We start from the raw sequence: 18277 nt of genomic DNA on the forward strand, positions 1-18277 counted from the left end.
CCTATGCAGTTAATTTTATTTGTGGCAATTGTAAATCAGACCACTTTATTCCTTTTTCAGTTTGCTCACTGATAGCACATAGAAATGCTACTGATTTTCATATATTGATTTTGTATCCTGCAACTTTACTTAATTTATCAGTTCTAATGTTTTGGTAGAGTCTTTTGAGGTGTTTTTGGAGTGAAAGGATGGTGAATTTGATCAAATGTTTGTTCAGCATCAGTCTAAATAATCATATGGGTTTTGTCCTTCATTCTAACATGATGTATCACATTGATTGATTTGCCTATGTTGAACCATCCTTGCATCCCAGGGATAAAACCTAGTTGATCATGATGAATGATCTTTCTAGTGTATTGATGAATTCAGTTTGCTAATATCTTGTTGAGGATTTTTGCATCAATATCCATCAGGGATATTGGCCTGTGGCTTTTGTATTCTTTTTGTTGTTGCTGTTAAATGTGTCTTTGCCTGGTTTTGGTATCAGGGTAATATTGGCCTTATGGGATGAGTTTGGAAGCACTGCCTCTTCCTCTATTTTCATTTGTTTCAAGACATTTTTCAACTTCCATCTTAATTTCTTCATTGACATTCAGGAGCATATTGTTTAATTTCCATGTATTTGAATAGTTTCCAAAATTCCTCATCGATTTCTAGTTTTATTCCATTATGGTCAGAGAAGATGCTTGATATCATTGTAATTTTTTTGAATGTTTTAAGACTTGTTTTATGACCTATCATATGGTCTCTCCTTGAGAATAATCCATATGTTGAGGGAAAAAAATGTATCTTCTGCAGCTATCGGATAAAATATTCTCTAAATAGCTATTAGATATTTGGTCTATAGTGCATATTAAGTTTGATATTTCCTTGTTGATTTTCTACCTGGAAGATCTGTCAAATGCTGAAAAGTGGGGTGTTGAAATCTCCAGCTATAATTGTAATGGAGCCTATCTCTTTCTTTAGCTCCAATCATATTTGCTTTATATATTTGAGTGCTCCAGTATTGAATGCATATATATATATGTTATATCCTAAAGAATGGTTATTTTAAAGTAATGGCATTGCAAGTCATTCTTGTTGTTTTCCTTTGTACTTAAGTGCCTCAGTTGTTCAAGATTTGTGTTTTTATTATTGTATTTTTCTTTTTTGCATTAAGTACATGTTACCTTTGCAGTCTGGGGAGAGAAAATCGTGTAAATTTAAAGAAAAAGGGCATGGACTATAGCATTAAATACTGCAGAGAGGCCAAAGTATAGTCGATGGAAAAAGTCAGCAGTGATGCCAGTGAGACAGTTGTACCGGAATGGACATGCTCAAAGAGAACCAGCTGTGGGGTGAGTGGAAAGTAGGTGAGGAAATAAAGGTATCTCACTTTTTACAGAAGTATAACCAAAAAGAGAGGTGGAAAAATAGAAAGCTGAGGAGAGGGGAGTGAAAAATCAGCCCAAATGATTTTAAAGATCAGAGACCCTGAACAGTTTGATGCTGATGGGCAAGAAGCCAGGAAAGAGAAAGGCAGTGATATGAGAGGTGTACAATTGAGGGTATGAGGTGCCTGTGAGGACATGGAATTGGATCCAGAAAACAACGTGACTGGCTTGGCCTAAGCAGAAGCAAAGGCACTCATTGTGTCTCTTTAAACCAAGAGGCACGGTGAGTGCAGATGGCAATATATTTCAAGGTGATGAAATCTGTGTCTGGTCATCTCAATTGTATCAATAGGAAGTGGTCACCTGCTGAAAGGAAGGGTCTGGGGCTGGTGAGGAAGGGGCTTGAGAAGGTGAAATCAAAGAGAAACTATGGCAGAGGACCTGAGCCGGACCTGAAGCGAGGACCTGCTAGGGAGTGCTCCTGGGAAACTGTTCTTTCCTTTACCCAACTTCAAAGTAAGAATTCAGGACTACTGTTTGCAGGTGGTTTAGCACCACTTACTTGATCCAGGTAAGGCGACTGGTTCCCAAGCTGTTTCTTCACAACACTTAGGTGGCAGATGGATCCCAGCTGGGGGACAGGGGAGGATCCAAAAAGCCCTATGAGATTAGCTATGGCTTCCCACGGCTGGCAGGATTTTCACACCTGACACTTGAACTTTGGGGCCCCAGTACCTGAGTTTGAGATTCGTCTGTGCTACTTCCTGTGTTAGGTAATAACCTCTGTATATTTCCTTACCATAGATCCTTTAAAGAAACTACATCCTCTAGCCATGCCTTTTGGCTTCTCTCCCTCAATCTCTACTTGGTTGAGATAAACAGGAGCGAAATTCTCCAAAGTGTAAACCAGAGGACATGTCGTGCTGCATCTGGTGCCGTTTTCTCCCAGCACTGCCTCCCCATCCTTTCCAGACACACCAGGATACACTGATAGGGGTCTACTATGCCTTAACAGGCACTAGGATTTTAGATGCCTTGTTTCAAGGAGTGGTTCTCAACCAGAAGCCATTCCCCACACCCTCACCCTAGGGACATTTGTCAATGGCTGGAAACATTTTTGGTTGTCATAAATGGAGGCAGGGAGAGACATCCAGTGGGCAGAGGCCAAGAACGCTTCTAAATATCCTACAATGCACAGAATAGCCCCCATAATGAATTATGCAGCCCCAAATGCCAATAGTGCCGAAAGTGAGAGATCATGTTTAGAGTTCCTCATCTGACAGGATTCTTTAAAGTTTTGCTATAATCCATTTAAAATTTGAAGCGTGTGCCCGAGAAAAATTAAAGAAAATACCGAGGAATTGCCATTTGTAAATTTCCACCAGATGGCGCTAAACGACAAGTGAAAATCGAATCTCCGCTAGCCTCCATTTCAAAATTCACTTTCTCTCCCTGGTCAACCCCCTGGAGTAACAATCCCCATTCTTTTCAAATAGGATTGTCGTTCCTTAGGTGCTTAGTGTTCCCCACCACCAGTATTTTTACGCAAGTGAGTTAAAGTGAGTAATGACTAAAACTCAGACTTAAAGATGAAACGGGGCCGGGCGCGGTGGCTCAAGCCTGTAATCCCAGCACTTTGGGAGGCCGAGACGGGTGGATCACGAGGTCAGGAGATCGAGACCATCCTGGCTAACATGGTGAAACCCCGTCTCTACTAAAAAAAAAAAATACAAAAAAAAACTAGCCGGGCGAGGTGGCGGGCGCCTGTAGTCCCAGCTACTCCTGAGGCTGAGGCAGGAGAATGGCGTAAACCCGGGAGGCGGAGGTTGCAGTGAGCTGAGATCCGGCCACCGCACTCCAGCCCGGGCGACAGAGCAAGACTCCGTCTCAAAAAAAAAAAAAAAAAAAGATGAAAAGAACAGAACGACCTCCTCAATCAGCTACAGAATTTCCCTTCCCTGTAGCAACAAGGGTATGGGAGAATCAGAAGGTTCCTTTTCTTCTTTAGTCAACTTTTAGCTGGGCACTTGGCCATCTGAAAAAGACAATTCCAAGCTCCTTTACCCTTAGGAGGGCTAAGTAATGAAGTTCAGGCCATTAGTAGGAAGTGATCAGAAGTGCTGTGGGCCACCTCTGGGTAGTACTCTTAAAGCAGTGGTTCTCAGTTAGGGGTGACTTTGCCCCCCGCCAGCCCAGGAGACATCTGGCAATGTCTGAGAACATTTTTGCCTGTCACAACTGGGAGACAGTACTGGCATCTTGTGAGTAGAGACCAGAAATGCTACTAAAACTCCTACAATGCACAGGACAACCCCCCAAACACAGAATTATCCAACCCCAAATGTGAATAGTGCCAAGGTGGAGAAACCCTTAGAGGTAAAGGGCATGCCTCTGGCTTTCCCTTTCCCACTGGCTGAAAGGTGCAGTGGTGCACCATCTTGGACCACGTGGGCCAAGGCAAGAAACCAGGGAGAGTGGAGCTATGAGATAGGTAGAGCTGCCATACTCTGGACTCCTTACACCCAGACTGCCATTAGATAGAAATACACTTCTCAACAGTTTGAGCCACTCCTCTTCTGGGTCTCTGTGACAGCAGCCAACTAATATTCTATCTAATGCCATAGTATACCACATATATTGTATTTTTTCATTCATAGAACCAGGAATTGCTCTACCTGAACTATATCCACTCTAGGCCTGCATCCTTCTGCCTTTCCAGGAACCCCCTGAGCTCTTTCTCCCTATCTTACCCCTCTCCATCTTTCTTTCCTTCCTCTCTAGATGCTGGCTTCTTCCTTCAGGTAGAGATTCCACCAGGCCCCAACTGACTTATCTCTCTCAATCCACACCTGACTTTTCCCACAAGACATCACCCTCCTACCATCTCCTGCTACTATCCATAGATATCTCATTTCCTCCCACATCCGTTTTCTGAGGTAGAGGAATCATGTTTTCTAAAATAATCCCCCTCTATATACACATACTTTCTGGCCCTTACCCTGCTATACTGTCCTCATATATAACTCACTACAACATACAATTCTATTTATCTGCTTATTGTCTATGTTCTACACAAAAGATTTAATTTTATGAGCCCCAAAACTGTATTGTTTACTACTGTGTATCCAGTAAACAGAATACCACGGTACAATAGAAATACAAAGCATGCCACATATACAATTTTAAATGTTCTAGTAGCCACACTAATAAAGCAAAAATATAAAGATGAAATTTTAGTATTTAACCTCAATAGTCCTTCTCTAAGATGTTATCACTACAAAGAAATTGAGATATTTTACATTCTTTTTCTCATTCTTCTTCAAAATCTGTAGTGTAATTTATCTCAGTTCAGACTACTACAATTCAGGTTCTCATGGCCACATGTAGGGGTTACAACGGACAGTGCTAACAGAATACTTGGCACATAATAGGCATCCAGTAAATATTTGTTCAAGTTAACGTTCTTCCATACCATTTAATTCTTTTATACTATAGGAATAATATAGTAATGTCACGTCATTAATATCACCCAATTGACTTAGCCATTTTCTTGTTGGGCATTTAAGTCATTTCCAATTTTCACTTTTTAAAATAATTCTGTAATAAACACCTGGTTCATACCTGTTTTTCCTTGGAATAAATTCCCAGAAACTATTAAATATGGTTAATTGCCCCAGAAATGATATGTCACGTAAGACTTCTAATTGTTTATGCTTGGTTCTTATTAATGACTCTTGTGTTGTTAACAGGGTAGGTATTGCTGTGGTTATAATTACAAACATATTAGTAAGTACTAATGTTTTGTCTGCTGCAATGCATCAGGCACTGTGCATTAGGTTATGCATATCTTATTGACGAGAAACACGAGGCTTGGGGAGGTTTTACCTAGCACTGGAATCGCACTCAAACTGAGATCTGGGTTAATCTATTTTCAAAGCCTGGGCGTTTTCCCGTGGGACAAATTAAAGAAAGAAACTAAAACTCTGTTTTAGTTACGAAAGAAAACAGAAAGGAAGAAAGAGAAGGCTAAGTAAAGACAAGGGAAGGAAAACGAAGAAAGCTGAGGAAAGGACAAAAAGTTAAAGGCTTCAGATCCAGGCCATGCAGAAGCGACCCTCATCTTCCCATGCCAACACACCCACCGGTGGAGACAGCACCGTCCGACCCCCGGCGCGGCTGCCCGCCGCGGTCCCAGTGCCCTGCCGGGTGCAGCACCCTCTCCCCCAGCCCCGCCACCCGCCGCCATCCCACGCCTGCCGCCCAGGCGATCCACTCGGGGTAGCCGATCAGCAGGCAGCTTCCGGCCTCCAGCACAGCACCGCCTGCGGTGCGAACGTGGCGTCCGCGACGCAGGGGGGACTTCCGGCGCGCCGCGCCACGTGTTGCGCACCGGAAGCGCGCTTCCAGTCGCCCCGGCAACAGCCGCCCCCCTCGTGTCCCCATTCCCCCTCTGTGTCTCCAAGGAAAACTAGGCCCCTGCTCGGCCAACGCCCAGGATCCGCAAGCTGCGCGCCCACGAGGTGACTTCGGGGACGGCTGGGTTTCCTTTGGGGAGTGAGGGAGGAGCTTAGAGGCCCCGGGCCCTGACTTCTTCTGATGCGCGGAGAGCCGAGATCTTGGACGTCACATTGCTATCATAATTATCTTAACCCTGCGACAAAAGGTGGGGCCAGAGGCCCATGAGATTCCTAAATCATTGCAGGTTAATTGTGAGAGGGGACCAGTCCCAGAGGCTCTCAGCTCTACAGTGCTTCCGAATCACTGGACGACTCTTTAAGAATTCTGATCCCCGGGCCCCCATCCCGGACCAATTAAAACCGAATCTCTAATAGTGGGGCCCTGGCCTCGGTGGTTTTTAAAGCTGCCCAGGTGATTCTGGCGTGCCGAGAACCACCGTGTTAAGGTCTGTAGGTGAATTTGGATTTTGCCCATCCAGCCCAGTGTCTGAATCTAATTGCCCAGGACAGCCACATACTTGGAGTATGTCTAGGATATTGGCCTGTCTGCTCAAAAATTCGAGATTTCTTTCTTTTCTCTTGCACTTTAACCTCTGCAGGAGGTCAGAGCTTTTGGTGGGAGTTATCTTGAGACATCTGGCGCCTACAGTTTATGGGCTTTGTGTCTCTGCCCACTTATCAGTAATGAGTTGAACCAGTGGCCAATGAAGTGCATTTTAGCTCTGAAATCTTGATGTTCCCTTAGTACAGATTAGATGGTTCTGAACACTTTTATTTTTTTCAGGAATGATGTTTTTAAACTCGTTTGACAGTCTAGGCTGTGTATTCAGCTGTTTTCATCTCAAATCAGAACAACATTACTTGAAAAATCTAGACTAAAGATTAGTAATGCAACACTTCTGGGATTATGTATGCTCACAGCTCCCATGAATTGTGGGATGAAAGCTACCTTTTAAAAATACTATTTTTGCTAGCATAATTTGTCAGAATAACAGTCTCTTTGGAATTTCAGTGTGAACAGAAACCATATATTTTTGAAGACTGCTGGTTAGTAACTTTGAATAAGCATAACTGAAATCAAGTTCACAGGTGTATAAATCCCCTCTGTGTTCGTTGCTGTGCTGGGGAAGTACGCAAACTAAAGTTCCAGAGAGAAATGTTCATTCTGAAACTGTTCTATAGATGGTGATTAATCATTTTGGAGTTTTTTTAAAGGATAGGATGAGATGAGAATGATGGGGGAAAGTTTTGAACAATTAAGGCTAGAGTGTAAATTGGAGGGTTTGCAAAGTAGGTGCAGAACTTTTTTTGAACAACTTCTCTACAAGAGGAAATTCAGCCACGGAACAGCTGGACAAGTGAAAAAAGAATGTAGTTGATCAAATATCAGATGAATTGGAAAGATCCTTGAAAACATAATGTACTTAAATATTTGCTTCCTGAAAAGATTTGGTGCTTTCTAGTCCATTTGTGAGTTACTAGGTCCTCAGTGATTTTGGGGAGTAGATGTAGCAGGAGAGAACATTATCAGGAAACAACAGACAAGCTCAACAACAATTTCAACAGCATCTAAGAGCGTGAAATATTAGCTCTTATTTTTATGCTCGAAGGAAAATAAGAAACTTAAAAGGAGTAGATTGTAGAATCCATGCCTACAGGTAATTGAGTAAGTGCCCAAGTGAATGAGGCATAGTGAGTGCCTGTAAATTCAGAAAAGAGAGATTAACATGGAATTACCATGAATATGTTTATAGAAAAAAGTAAATTTGAAATAAGACCCCTGAAATGTACTGGTGATCTTAACTACTTTAAACTAGCCATGGTTTTTGCTGTTATGCTCTTAATTTGTAGTAACTGCCTATTTAACCCTATTCCCTTATGGTCACACTAGGTTTTGCTTATGACGGACATGCTTGCTGTGAAACAAACTTATCTGTTTCCTCTTTTGAACTGTGTTATCATTATGTCATTCTCAGTCACCCCATTGCTTGTTGTGTTCCTGAGTCAGAGGGTAACTTTGTTCCTGGCCTCATATTTCACTTTTGATTCTGATATTAGTCACATGGGGATTCAGAGAACTTGCAAATAAATCCATTCACAAATTCATCACACTTGCTGACAAATTAAACAATGCCCTTCTGTGGGTGGAATGTCATTTGTATGAAAAAAAGAATTGTTAACTACGTCCTTTCAGTCTTATTCCTTCCCCTTGCTATGCCTTCTTTGTGACAGTACTTATTACAACATCCAGAAGAGGGTAAATTGGGGTTGGGGATTGAGGGAATGAAAATAAAATAAAACTCAGTTTTTTGACTCCCTTGCCCATCAGTTTTAACTGTAGCTATTATAGACGGGGAGGTGCAGGCTTTCTGAACACAGTGGCATGTGCCCTTGAATAGGCCTGTGTCCTGCCCGAGATGGAGCTTGGATGCCTGCAGGTGAAAGAAGTCCATTTGGACTTGAGCCATCTTTGATGTCCAAATCACTAAGCAGGGACCATGCAAAGACACAGGAGGGAGCCCATGAGGGCATCAAGCCAGATGAGCTTGCCAGCCTCAGCAACCAGCCAGGGATGGGGGCAGGGCTGCTCAAGCAGGTGGGGCAGGAAGCCTGGCCCTCAACAAAACCCTATCATATTCTTTGTCTTAGTGAGGAAGTTCTTACTGTTGTGTGTATTAGTGGAAGACATCTTCTGTGATAGAGTTATTATTGCATGTACAGAGAGATACCTTAGAACCGCATGTGACTTAATGTGTCTCACTCAGATTTCTCACCATACCTTCACTTATTTTGCTGCAGTGTCCAGCAGATCTCCTTGAAACAGTGCATACTGAAGATCTGACTAAATCCTCCAAATTACCTGGTTGGCTCAGAACCAAATCACTGGAGCTTTGTAGGAAAGGTTTGACTTTCAGGGCTTTAGCCAGAGTAACTTATTTAATGATTGACTTTTAATGCATTTCTGTGCAAAGATCAAAGCAGGTGAATTTTCATGTATTTTTAGAATTCTAGTAGAAAAGGAAGATAGGAAAATCTAGTTCAAGTATACACTCTAGTCTTTAGGGGAATTTGTGTTTTTATTTTACTTTTTTGGTTGCTACGATGTGTCCTATATTCTATATTTATAAGAACATAAATATGTAATTAAAAGAATATATTTGATGGCACTACCTGTCAACAAAGCCACATATTTGTGAAATTTTTTGGTAACTTGATGGAAATAGTCACATTTTATCCATTGAAAGCTACAAAGTTCTTATCTATTGTTCTTTATGTATATTTATGCATTAAAAATACATCTTTCGGGATAAGCAGATGTACTGAAGTGTAAATCCATTTTTTATGAGAGGCTATGTGGAAAAATATATCATTCAAGACTCAGTCTCTGCCTTGCCTGTAGGCCTCGTCAATGTTAGTGAATGACCTCAACCCTGTTTTTTTCCTTCCTTCTTTGGTGATTGCGGACAGACAATGAATGGTCTCTGTACTTGCCTGGGCTCAGCTGGGTGGCGGCTATTATGCCATTGTGCTCACTGGAGAGGGCTGCTGGGTTTGTAGAGCTGCGGATCCCGGCCTTCCCTGACATTGCCAATCTCTTTTCTTTCAGCTTCACCAGCCCATTCGGAGAAAAGTTACTGTTCAGTCCCTGAAGGCTTGTGCCATATAAGAGTGGGAGACATTCCCAGGGAGGTGAGGAATGAAAGATCGAATTAAAGACCATCAAAGACCGAAGGGCATCTAAATCTGCAGCAACCATCAGCTCTCTTTTCTTTAAGAGGTAGTAGTCTCTGAAGGTGTTGCTATAATGTCTATAATTATTTAAAAGCTGGCTTTTCAGAAACTCAGGCATTCTTCTTAGCTCCTTAAGTTCTCCATGTGTGAAGAAAATAACCAGCTTTAAAAAGCTAATCGGACCCATCTTTAGAAGACGACCTCTTCTTCCCTTGGGAGCTAACTGATATGAACTGACTAACTGATTGCTTAGCAGAAAAGAATATATATTCCTTCCAGGGAATAGAGATTCAGAACTCTGTCTTGTTTGCTTTCTAAGCCCTGCCGATTGATATGGTTTTGCAGAATTTTTTTTTGTTGTTTTTAGTTAAGTCTTTAAATGTTTATATGGATATTTAAGAAAAGATCCAATTTCCTTATTTAGTCATGGAGAGTGTTTTTTTGTCTCACATATTAGCAACCGGTCAACATGATTGCTATTGGTCATAGTCAGTTTTCTTGCCTCCACTAGTCTTTCTCCAAACCTAATCATTTATGAAACATGTGAGAATCATGAAGTTCCTCTACTGATTCCCAAGTGGAAAGTGAGGAACAATTAGGATGCTCAGTATATTCAGAGAGAATCTATACAACTTCAAAATGTGTTAACATAAAACAGGGTTGGGCAAAATAAAAGCCCACAGCCTGTTTTTTGTACTTCCAGAAAGCTAAGAATTGCTTTTACATTTTTAAAGAGTTGTTTGGTGTGTTTTTTTGGTGTTTTTTTTTTTCTTTTAAAGGCAAAGACTATGAAGACTATGTGACAAAGACTGTATGTGGCCCACAAGCCTAAAATATTTATCTCGCCCTTTACTGAAAAAAATTGCTGGCATAAAGTAATAATACTGGAAAGACCTAGCTAAAAATAATTATAAAGCTCTATGCAAGTTGCTATTCCTTGAGCCATGTTTTTCTATGCCTTATTTGACTTTTGAGAGACTAATGTGTAATTCTTCAAGTCAGTTATTCAAATTGGTTAATTTGAATACAGGATTTCAGGAATCTTAAAAAGACTTAAAATGTAAAAGGATATTACAAGTACAAGTAGATTTTGGGATTTAGGGAGAGAAAATAATAAAGCCAAGAATGAGATGAGCACGGTCTACATACAGCCTCAGGACTTTAAATTTGCTGGAAGATGGCAGCAAGTTTGATTACAAATATCCCAGTGGTCAAAACTGTGAGGAAAGCACAATCAAAGCAAAGCAAAATTGCCTACAGAGTTGCTTGCACTCCATCATTGACATAAATTCATCCTTTAATAATGTCCTGGGTCTTAAGAGTCTAGCACCTTAGCTGATGAATTAATATATTTAATTAATGTAGATAGTGAGCACTCTGGGCTTATTCTGAACTGCCTCTAGTTCAGGAGCTGGAACTGGCTTTCTTCAGTCATCTCAGCTGATTCTCTTGGCTTCTTTCTTACATAAGTGCTCAGGATGTACCTGGGTGATCTCTGAGGCTTTCTAACATAGCAGCCCTTCTACCAGATGATTTGTTGGATCAGAGTTACCTCTCCTCAAACTAGTGCTCCTCCCTCTTCTTCTTTTTTTTTTTTTTTTTTTTTTCTGAGACTGAGTCTCTGTCTGTCACTCAGGCTGGAGTGCGGTAGCATGATCTCAGATCACTGCAACCTCCACTTCCCAGGTTCAAGCAATTCTTGTGCCTCAGCCTCCCAAGTAGCTGGGATTACAGATGTGCACCACCAGACCCAGCTAATTTTTGTATTTTTAGTAGACATGCCAGGCTGGTCTTGAACTCCTGACCTCAGGTGATCCACCCACCTCAGCCTCCCAAAGTGCTGGGATTATAGGCATGAGCCACAGTGTCTGGCCCCTCCCTCTAAATCACAGCCATTGACATTTGAGCAGCCTGGAGAACATCATCAATTACCCTTGAACTCCTTAAATGGTAGTCTACTTTATCCCACATGCCTAAACTTCCAGCTTTGCAAAATGGAGCCTCTCTTAGCCATCTGGTGGATTTTCAGAATATTGGTGCTACAACCTTTAATGCCACACTGGATTTTCCCAATTATAACTAAAAACAAGATTTTGTCTACAGTAGTGTTTGATCTCAATGGTGTTTATTCCATATTTGAGGCTGTCACACTTCCCAATTTGGAATAATTGATATTTTAGTTGACCTGGTTCTAAATGCCTTATGATGCATAGAAAGAAGTGTAGATTCAAAACACTTAATTTCCAGAACACATGCAGATGTCTCCTAGACTTTTCTAATTTAATTCCTGTGCTGCTTGTTAATCTATGAAACAAATTTGATTAAGATACACAGCAATTTGCGTTAATGTCATTATGTCCTGCAGGCTCTCAGAAAATTGTTCAGATTTTAGTGATAGAAATATAAAACCTGGGCTGGACACAGTGGCTCACGCCTATAATCCCAGCACTTTGGGAGGCCGAGGTGGGCAGATCACGAGGTCAGGAGTTTGAGACCAGCCTAGCCAACAGAGTGAAACCCCATCTCAACTAAAAATATAAAAATTAACCAGGCATGATGCCACGTGCCTGTAGTCCCAGCTACTCGGGAGGCTGAGGCAGGAAAATTGATTGAACCCAGGAGGTGGAGGCTGCAGTGAGCCGAGATCACCCCACTGCACACCAGCCTGGGCGACAATATGAGACTTCGGCTCAAAAAAAAGGAAGTATGAAACCTGGTTCTAGTGAATTAGCCACCTAAAGGCTGCACCTTACAGTTTTGCTCTTAAGTACATACTGATTTCTACATAATTTCGTTTATGTTTTACTTCTCTGAGTGGTAAGCCACCTAAGTATTAACTTTCATATTTCTTCAGTGGCCTGTAAAGCACATAGCAGTTAGCTAGGTTTTCAGGTACTTGTTCATGTTTTAAACCTTTAAAACATTAAAATTATAGATTAAAAGTAATGTGAACTTAATTTACACTGCATTTGTTAACTTTTTCAGTTTATATTCATTGCATGTATACATAGTATTGAATTTAAGACAAGGAACAGGAACTATGGACTGCGTTTAAGATAAATGTATGAAGGTTATGTCAGCCCTCTTAGAAGTACCCTACTTGAAAGTTTATTATATTTAAAAAGAATGTGAATGATTCTCTTTCAGCTAAATCTTCAAATATAGAAGTGGTTGATTTAGCATCTCAGTTCTTAATATAACCATAGCAAAACATCTGATGGAGATTATAAAACAAGTAAAGTTTGTGTCTTAAGAGTTGGGGAGTTTTTTAATTCTACCCTATAGTTAAGTGAAAAGGAAAAATAAGACTCCTTTGGTATCTGATTTCCAAAGTTTCAAAACCTAAGTAGTTGTTTGCTCAGCATTACATTGTTAGTGGTTTTGTCTCACAGAAACTTAAAATCTCATGCATTTTTGGATATTTTTGTTTAACTTTTTTAAAAGTACATTCTGGTGTAGCTCTGAACCTCTGAATAGAAAAAAAGAAATTGAAAGTCTATTTTAAATAGATTGAAAAAGGTACAGCTGCAGATTAGCCATTACTTTTGGGCATTTCATGCGGCAAATCAGCAAATCACAACAGGTGGGTAGAGAGAAAAGGAGTAAATCTCAGCAGAGCAATGCTATTTGCCAAGGGCAGTCTATGTGGTGCCTCAGTAGAGACTCCATGGAGTGGTTTCTTCTCCTGTGAAGAGACAGGGTGGTTAGGCAAGGAGAATGTGATGTCACATGCTGGCTGAGAAATGCATAATGCAATCAAAATGAAAACAAAGCCCATTTGGGGAACTTAAAGCCCAGGGCACAGCTGAGGCTGGAGAGATGTCTTATTCTCCAAGTCCCAGACCTAAGGCAAGACCCAACAGAGGTTTCTGGTCATTTGGAAAGATGTGTTCCACTCAAGCCTCAGGAAGACCCAGGGTTAATTTAAGTAAGCATTAGCATGAGTTAAGGATTAGTAAATAAAGTAATAACTGTAAATTTTTAGTTCATGTTTTATATATTATGTGTATGTGTATATACACATACATATATATACACACACATATATGTACATATATGTATACACACGTATACACTAACTACTAAATATTTATATGGTCATTTTCATAGACTTTACTTCCTATAGGGAAATAAGTAATTGAACCATGCAGGATCTTTTGACCCACTTAATCATACCTAAGGGGATCCCTCCTTTTCAGACCACAAAGTCATAGCCCAGGAACCAACGTCTTATAGACAGGTTGCATGAAATTAGGCATGGTCCTGGGAAGAGGCAGCTCCCAAGGAGCTGCCTCACAAGCGACAAAATAGCCACAAATATCACAGAGCCATACTGATCAGACATTTGCACTGTGATTCTTCTTTCCTAGTTTCGGCACCCATTCGGACTTCCACAATCAGAGATGACAGCGGTGAAGGTAAGATTTTTATTTTTTAATTGTTTTGAGCTCGTAAGTAAAAAAGGTAAATTTTAGTCTTTAAAGTTTGGTATTCTCATTCCACGATGGAGAAGACCTAAGAAATAAAAAAGTAAAAGCACTATTGGTTGCATTCCTGGACATCTCTTGCCCCAGGCATTTAGGGGTGGCCCAGGCCAGCAAGTTAGTTTAGGGGGCAGAAAGGGAAAAACTAAAGTCTGTCATGCTCGTCAGTCTAGTGTGGTTCTTAGCAGGCCGTTGCTCACTTGGCACTAGACATTTAATTACAGTGGGTAGAGAGGGCCAAGATGATTAACATCCGGTCTTCTCTCTCCCTGCATCTCATCTAGAAACGATCACTAGCCTTCATCCCCACATTATAATGCTCCATACCTTTAATTGGCTTGTGCATACCTCATGTACATGGACTTAGCAAGTGTGCATACACTTGGTGTCCATTGTGGGCCTGGACCTGTCTCACACAATTTTGGGCCCAGTAGCTTCCTCATGTAGAGTATGTATTTAGCATATACTAAGTAAATACCTGTTGGGTAGCAGATTAAACATTTGAAGATTTCTCTTGAGGGTAAACACTTTGGTGTCCACCCTCCACCTCCTTTCATTTTGTAGGCATCAACATCAAAAGCTACCAGGCCTTGGTATTCTCATCCGGTATATGCAAGATACTGGCAACATTATCATCAAGCAATGGCTTGGATGCAAAGCCATCACAATGCCTACAGGAAGGCCGTGGAATCCTGTTTCAGTCTTCCATGGTACTTCCCTCCTGCACTTCTTCCCCAAAGCTCTTACGATAACCAGGCTGCATATCCTCAGTCCTTCTATGACCATCATCTGGCCTGGCAGAACTACCCCTGCAGTTCTTCACATTTCGGAAGGTCTGGGCAGCATCCACATTACAGCAGTAGGATCCAGGCATCCACAAGAGAAGACCAAGCTTTGTCCAAAGAGGAAGAGATGGAGACCGAGTCAGATGCAGAGGTAGAATGTGACCTGAGCAATATGGAAATCACCGAAGAGCTCCGCCAATACTTTGCAGAGACTGAGAGGCACAGAGAAGAACGACGTAAGTTCAGGCCTCTGTCTCTTCACGCTTCCTTTCCTTGCCCTGCCTTTTACATTTTTTTCTCTAATATATAAAGTAATTTTATAATTCTTCATTGGCTACAGGTAATATTCCAAATCCAGTCCTAAGCCTGGAAAAGCTATGGGGGATGCTGCACCTCGCTTATGTTAGTTTCTGGAGTTGTTTTAGTATAAGACTTTTTTTTGTTCTAGAGCAAAGCTCATCCTAACGTTGTTCTATTTATTAACCATTAGACACTCTACCAAATGGAGCATGTATGTGTGCATGCTTGTGTGTGTGCATGCCCTAATCTACACAACAGTCCCTCAGAGTATTAAACTCATTTTATATATGACGAAAGTGAACCTTAAAAAGGTTAATTGACTTGTTCCGTGGTACACAACTAATAATTTGCTGTTAGGATCCAATCCAAATCTGCCTGACTCTACTTCCTGTACTGCTTTCTCTACACCAGGACTTGTCCCTGAGACTGCTAGGTTCCTAAAATACTTTCACCGTTTCTCTGGGACACATCTTGGAGACGTCCTTGGTGCTAGAGGTCCCAGATCTTAAATAACATGAACCTAAACAGAATAACAAAATGCCTGGCACTTACAATTTTCCTGTTGGTTCTATGTTGAGGCCCTGTCCATGGGGTCAGAGAATTATGATAAAGGTCTTATATCTTCAGTCAAAAACAGGAATTTTCTTTTTTAAATTTCTTACCACCTTACTAGAAAGAACTACAACAGATTTTGTGCTCTCCTATTAAAATTCACCAGACCATTTCTAAGTACCTCTAACTGAGATACAAATGCTTCTCTCCCTATTATAACCAGTATTCAGTCCCAATTTTGTTTTAAGTGAGGCCTAATTGTATGACATTTTACCTACAATTTTCCAATGACACAGAAGCATAGAAACCTGGGAATGGGAGTTTCATTCCTGTCTGTCATTGTCAGCAGTTTCCTAATGATGAATTAGCTTTTATTGATCCCCATGGGATGCCAAGAACTGAGCACTGGACTTCGTATAAAATATTATATCCTTTAGTATCTTTGTCTGTGATTCTTCACTAAACTACCTGTTCAGGTTTTTTTTACTTCCTTTCTTTTGATTAAACTGTGTACATCTTTAAGCATATTAGAAAGTATATCCAGCCAGGTATGGTGGCACATGCCTGTAGTCCAGCAACTCGGGAGAATAGCTTCAGCCCAGGAGTTTGAGGCTGCAGTGAGCCATGATCACACCACTGCACTCAAGCCTGGGTGACAGAGCGAGACCCTGTCTCAAAAAAAAAAAAAAAAAAAAAGAAAGAAAGAAGTATATCCAAACAAATACTTTTAAGACAGTACTTTCTATTACACATAGAATACTTTTCCTTGATCTCCAGAAATAAATTTTACCCTTTTAAAAAATATAGATATGAAACAACCATTAGTCTAATCTATACAGCAAATGAGAGCAGGCATTGGAGCATGTCCACGTTTGGTTGCAATGCTGTTTGTTACGGCTTTTCACAGAGAAAATGGGATGGAGATCAGGTTTATTACTCTTGTCCTTACCAGAAAGTAGAATAACATGTTTTGCCCACTAGAGGTTGATACTTTTATGATGGAAATTGTAATTATGGATGGAAGCAAATCTCAGTCATCTAAAAGGTGACTTTGAATTATCTGCTGATTTAAAATAAACTTGAGTTAGTCAACAAAAAGTGGATATGAATAAAATAAAGCTAAAACAATGAAATGTGTCCTTGCACCAAACAAAAAAAAAGGGGGAACAGTTCTGTTACAGATACAGTTAACAACCATCCCTATTCCTCCCTCTTGACATTGTTAGGTAGAACTCTGGGTAGGTAAACAAAGTCGTGAAAATCACCTGCTAAGTCATACTTGCCACTTAATATTATTATTATTTTTTTTTATTATACTTTAAGTTCTAGGGTACATGTGCATAACGTGCAGGTTACATATGTATACATGTGCCATGTTGGTGTGCTGCACCCATCAACTCGTCAGCACCCATCAATTCATCATTTATATCAGGTATAACTCCCCAATGCAATCCCTCCCCCCTCCCCCCTCCCCATGATAGGCCCCATTGTGTGATGTTCCCCTTCCCGAGTCCAAGTGAGCTCATTGTTCAGTTCCCACCTATGAGTGAGAACATGCGGTGTTTGGTTTTCTCTTCTTGTGATAATTTGCTAAGAATGATGGTTTCCAGCTGCATCCATGTCTCTACAAAGGACGCAAACTCATCCTTTTTTATGGCTGCATAGTATTCCATGGTGTATATGTGCCACATTTTCTTAATCCAGTCTGTCACTGATGGACATTTGGGTTGATTCCAAGTCTTTGCTATTGTGAATAGTGCCGCAATAAACATACGTGTGCATGTGTCTTTGTAGTAGCATAATTTATAATCCTTTGGGTATATACCCAGTAGTGGGATGGCTGGGTCATATGGTACATCTAGTTCTAGGTCCTTGAGGAATCGCCATACTGTTTTCCATAATGGTTGAACTAGTTTACAATCCCACCAACAGTGTAAAAGTGTTCCTATTTCTCCACATCCTCTCCAACACCTATTGTTTCCTGATTTTTTAATGATTGCCATTCTAACTGGTGTGAGATGGTATCTCATTGTGGTTTTGATTTGCATTTCTCTGATGGCCAGTGATGATGAGCATTTTTTCATGTGTCTGTTGGCTGTATGAATGTCTTCTTTTGAGAAATGTCTGTTCATATCCTTTCCCCACTTTTGGATGGGGTTGTTTGTTTTTTTCTTGTATATTTGTTTGAGTTCTTTGTAGATTCTGGAAATGAGCCCTTTGTCAGATGAGTAGATTGCAAAAATTTTCTCCCATTCTGTAGGTTGCCTGTTCACTCTGATGGTAGTTTCTTTTGCTGTGCAGAAGCTCTTTAGTTTAATGAGATCCCATTTGTCAATTTTGGCTTTTGCTGCCGTTGCTTTTGGTGTTTTAGACATGAAGTCCTTGCCCATGCCTATGTCCTGAATGGTACTACCTAGATTTTCTTCTAGGGTTTTTATGGTATTAGGTCTAACATTTAAGTCTCTAATCCATCTTGAATTAATCTTCGTATAAGGAGTAAGGAAAGGATCCAGTTTCAGCTTTCTACTTATGGCTAGCCAATTTTCCCAGCACCATTTATTAAATAGGGAATCCTTTCCCCATTTCTTGTTTTT

At 40.7% G+C, this 18277-nt stretch overlaps 1 protein-coding gene across 5 annotated transcripts in view; it reads left to right on the plus strand.

The window, feature by feature from the left end:
- The first annotated feature begins 5758 nt into the window (after positions 1-5758).
- GEMIN8 (gem nuclear organelle associated protein 8) overlaps positions 5759-18277 on the plus strand; it is a 30439-nt gene continuing 17920 nt past the window's right edge. The window contains exons 1-4 of one of the 5 annotated variants that reach the window (XM_023199030.1): positions 5759-5893; positions 9438-9520; positions 13933-13980; positions 14611-15067. In XM_023199030.1, the coding sequence (XP_023054798.1) occupies positions 13966-13980; positions 14611-15067 (472 nt within the window). In that variant the 5' untranslated portion in view covers positions 5759-5893; positions 9438-9520; positions 13933-13965. Of the gene's footprint in view, positions 5894-9437; positions 9612-13932; positions 13981-14565; positions 15068-18277 lie in introns of all 5 variants that reach the window. The other 4 variants (XM_023199029.1, XM_023199028.2, XM_023199031.1 and 1 more) reach the window with 4 other exon arrangements.

Source organism: Piliocolobus tephrosceles, chromosome Y (genome assembly GCF_002776525.5).
Source record: "Piliocolobus tephrosceles isolate RC106 chromosome Y, ASM277652v3, whole genome shotgun sequence".
In the NCBI taxonomy this organism is placed as follows: Eukaryota; Metazoa; Chordata; class Mammalia; order Primates; family Cercopithecidae; genus Piliocolobus; species Piliocolobus tephrosceles.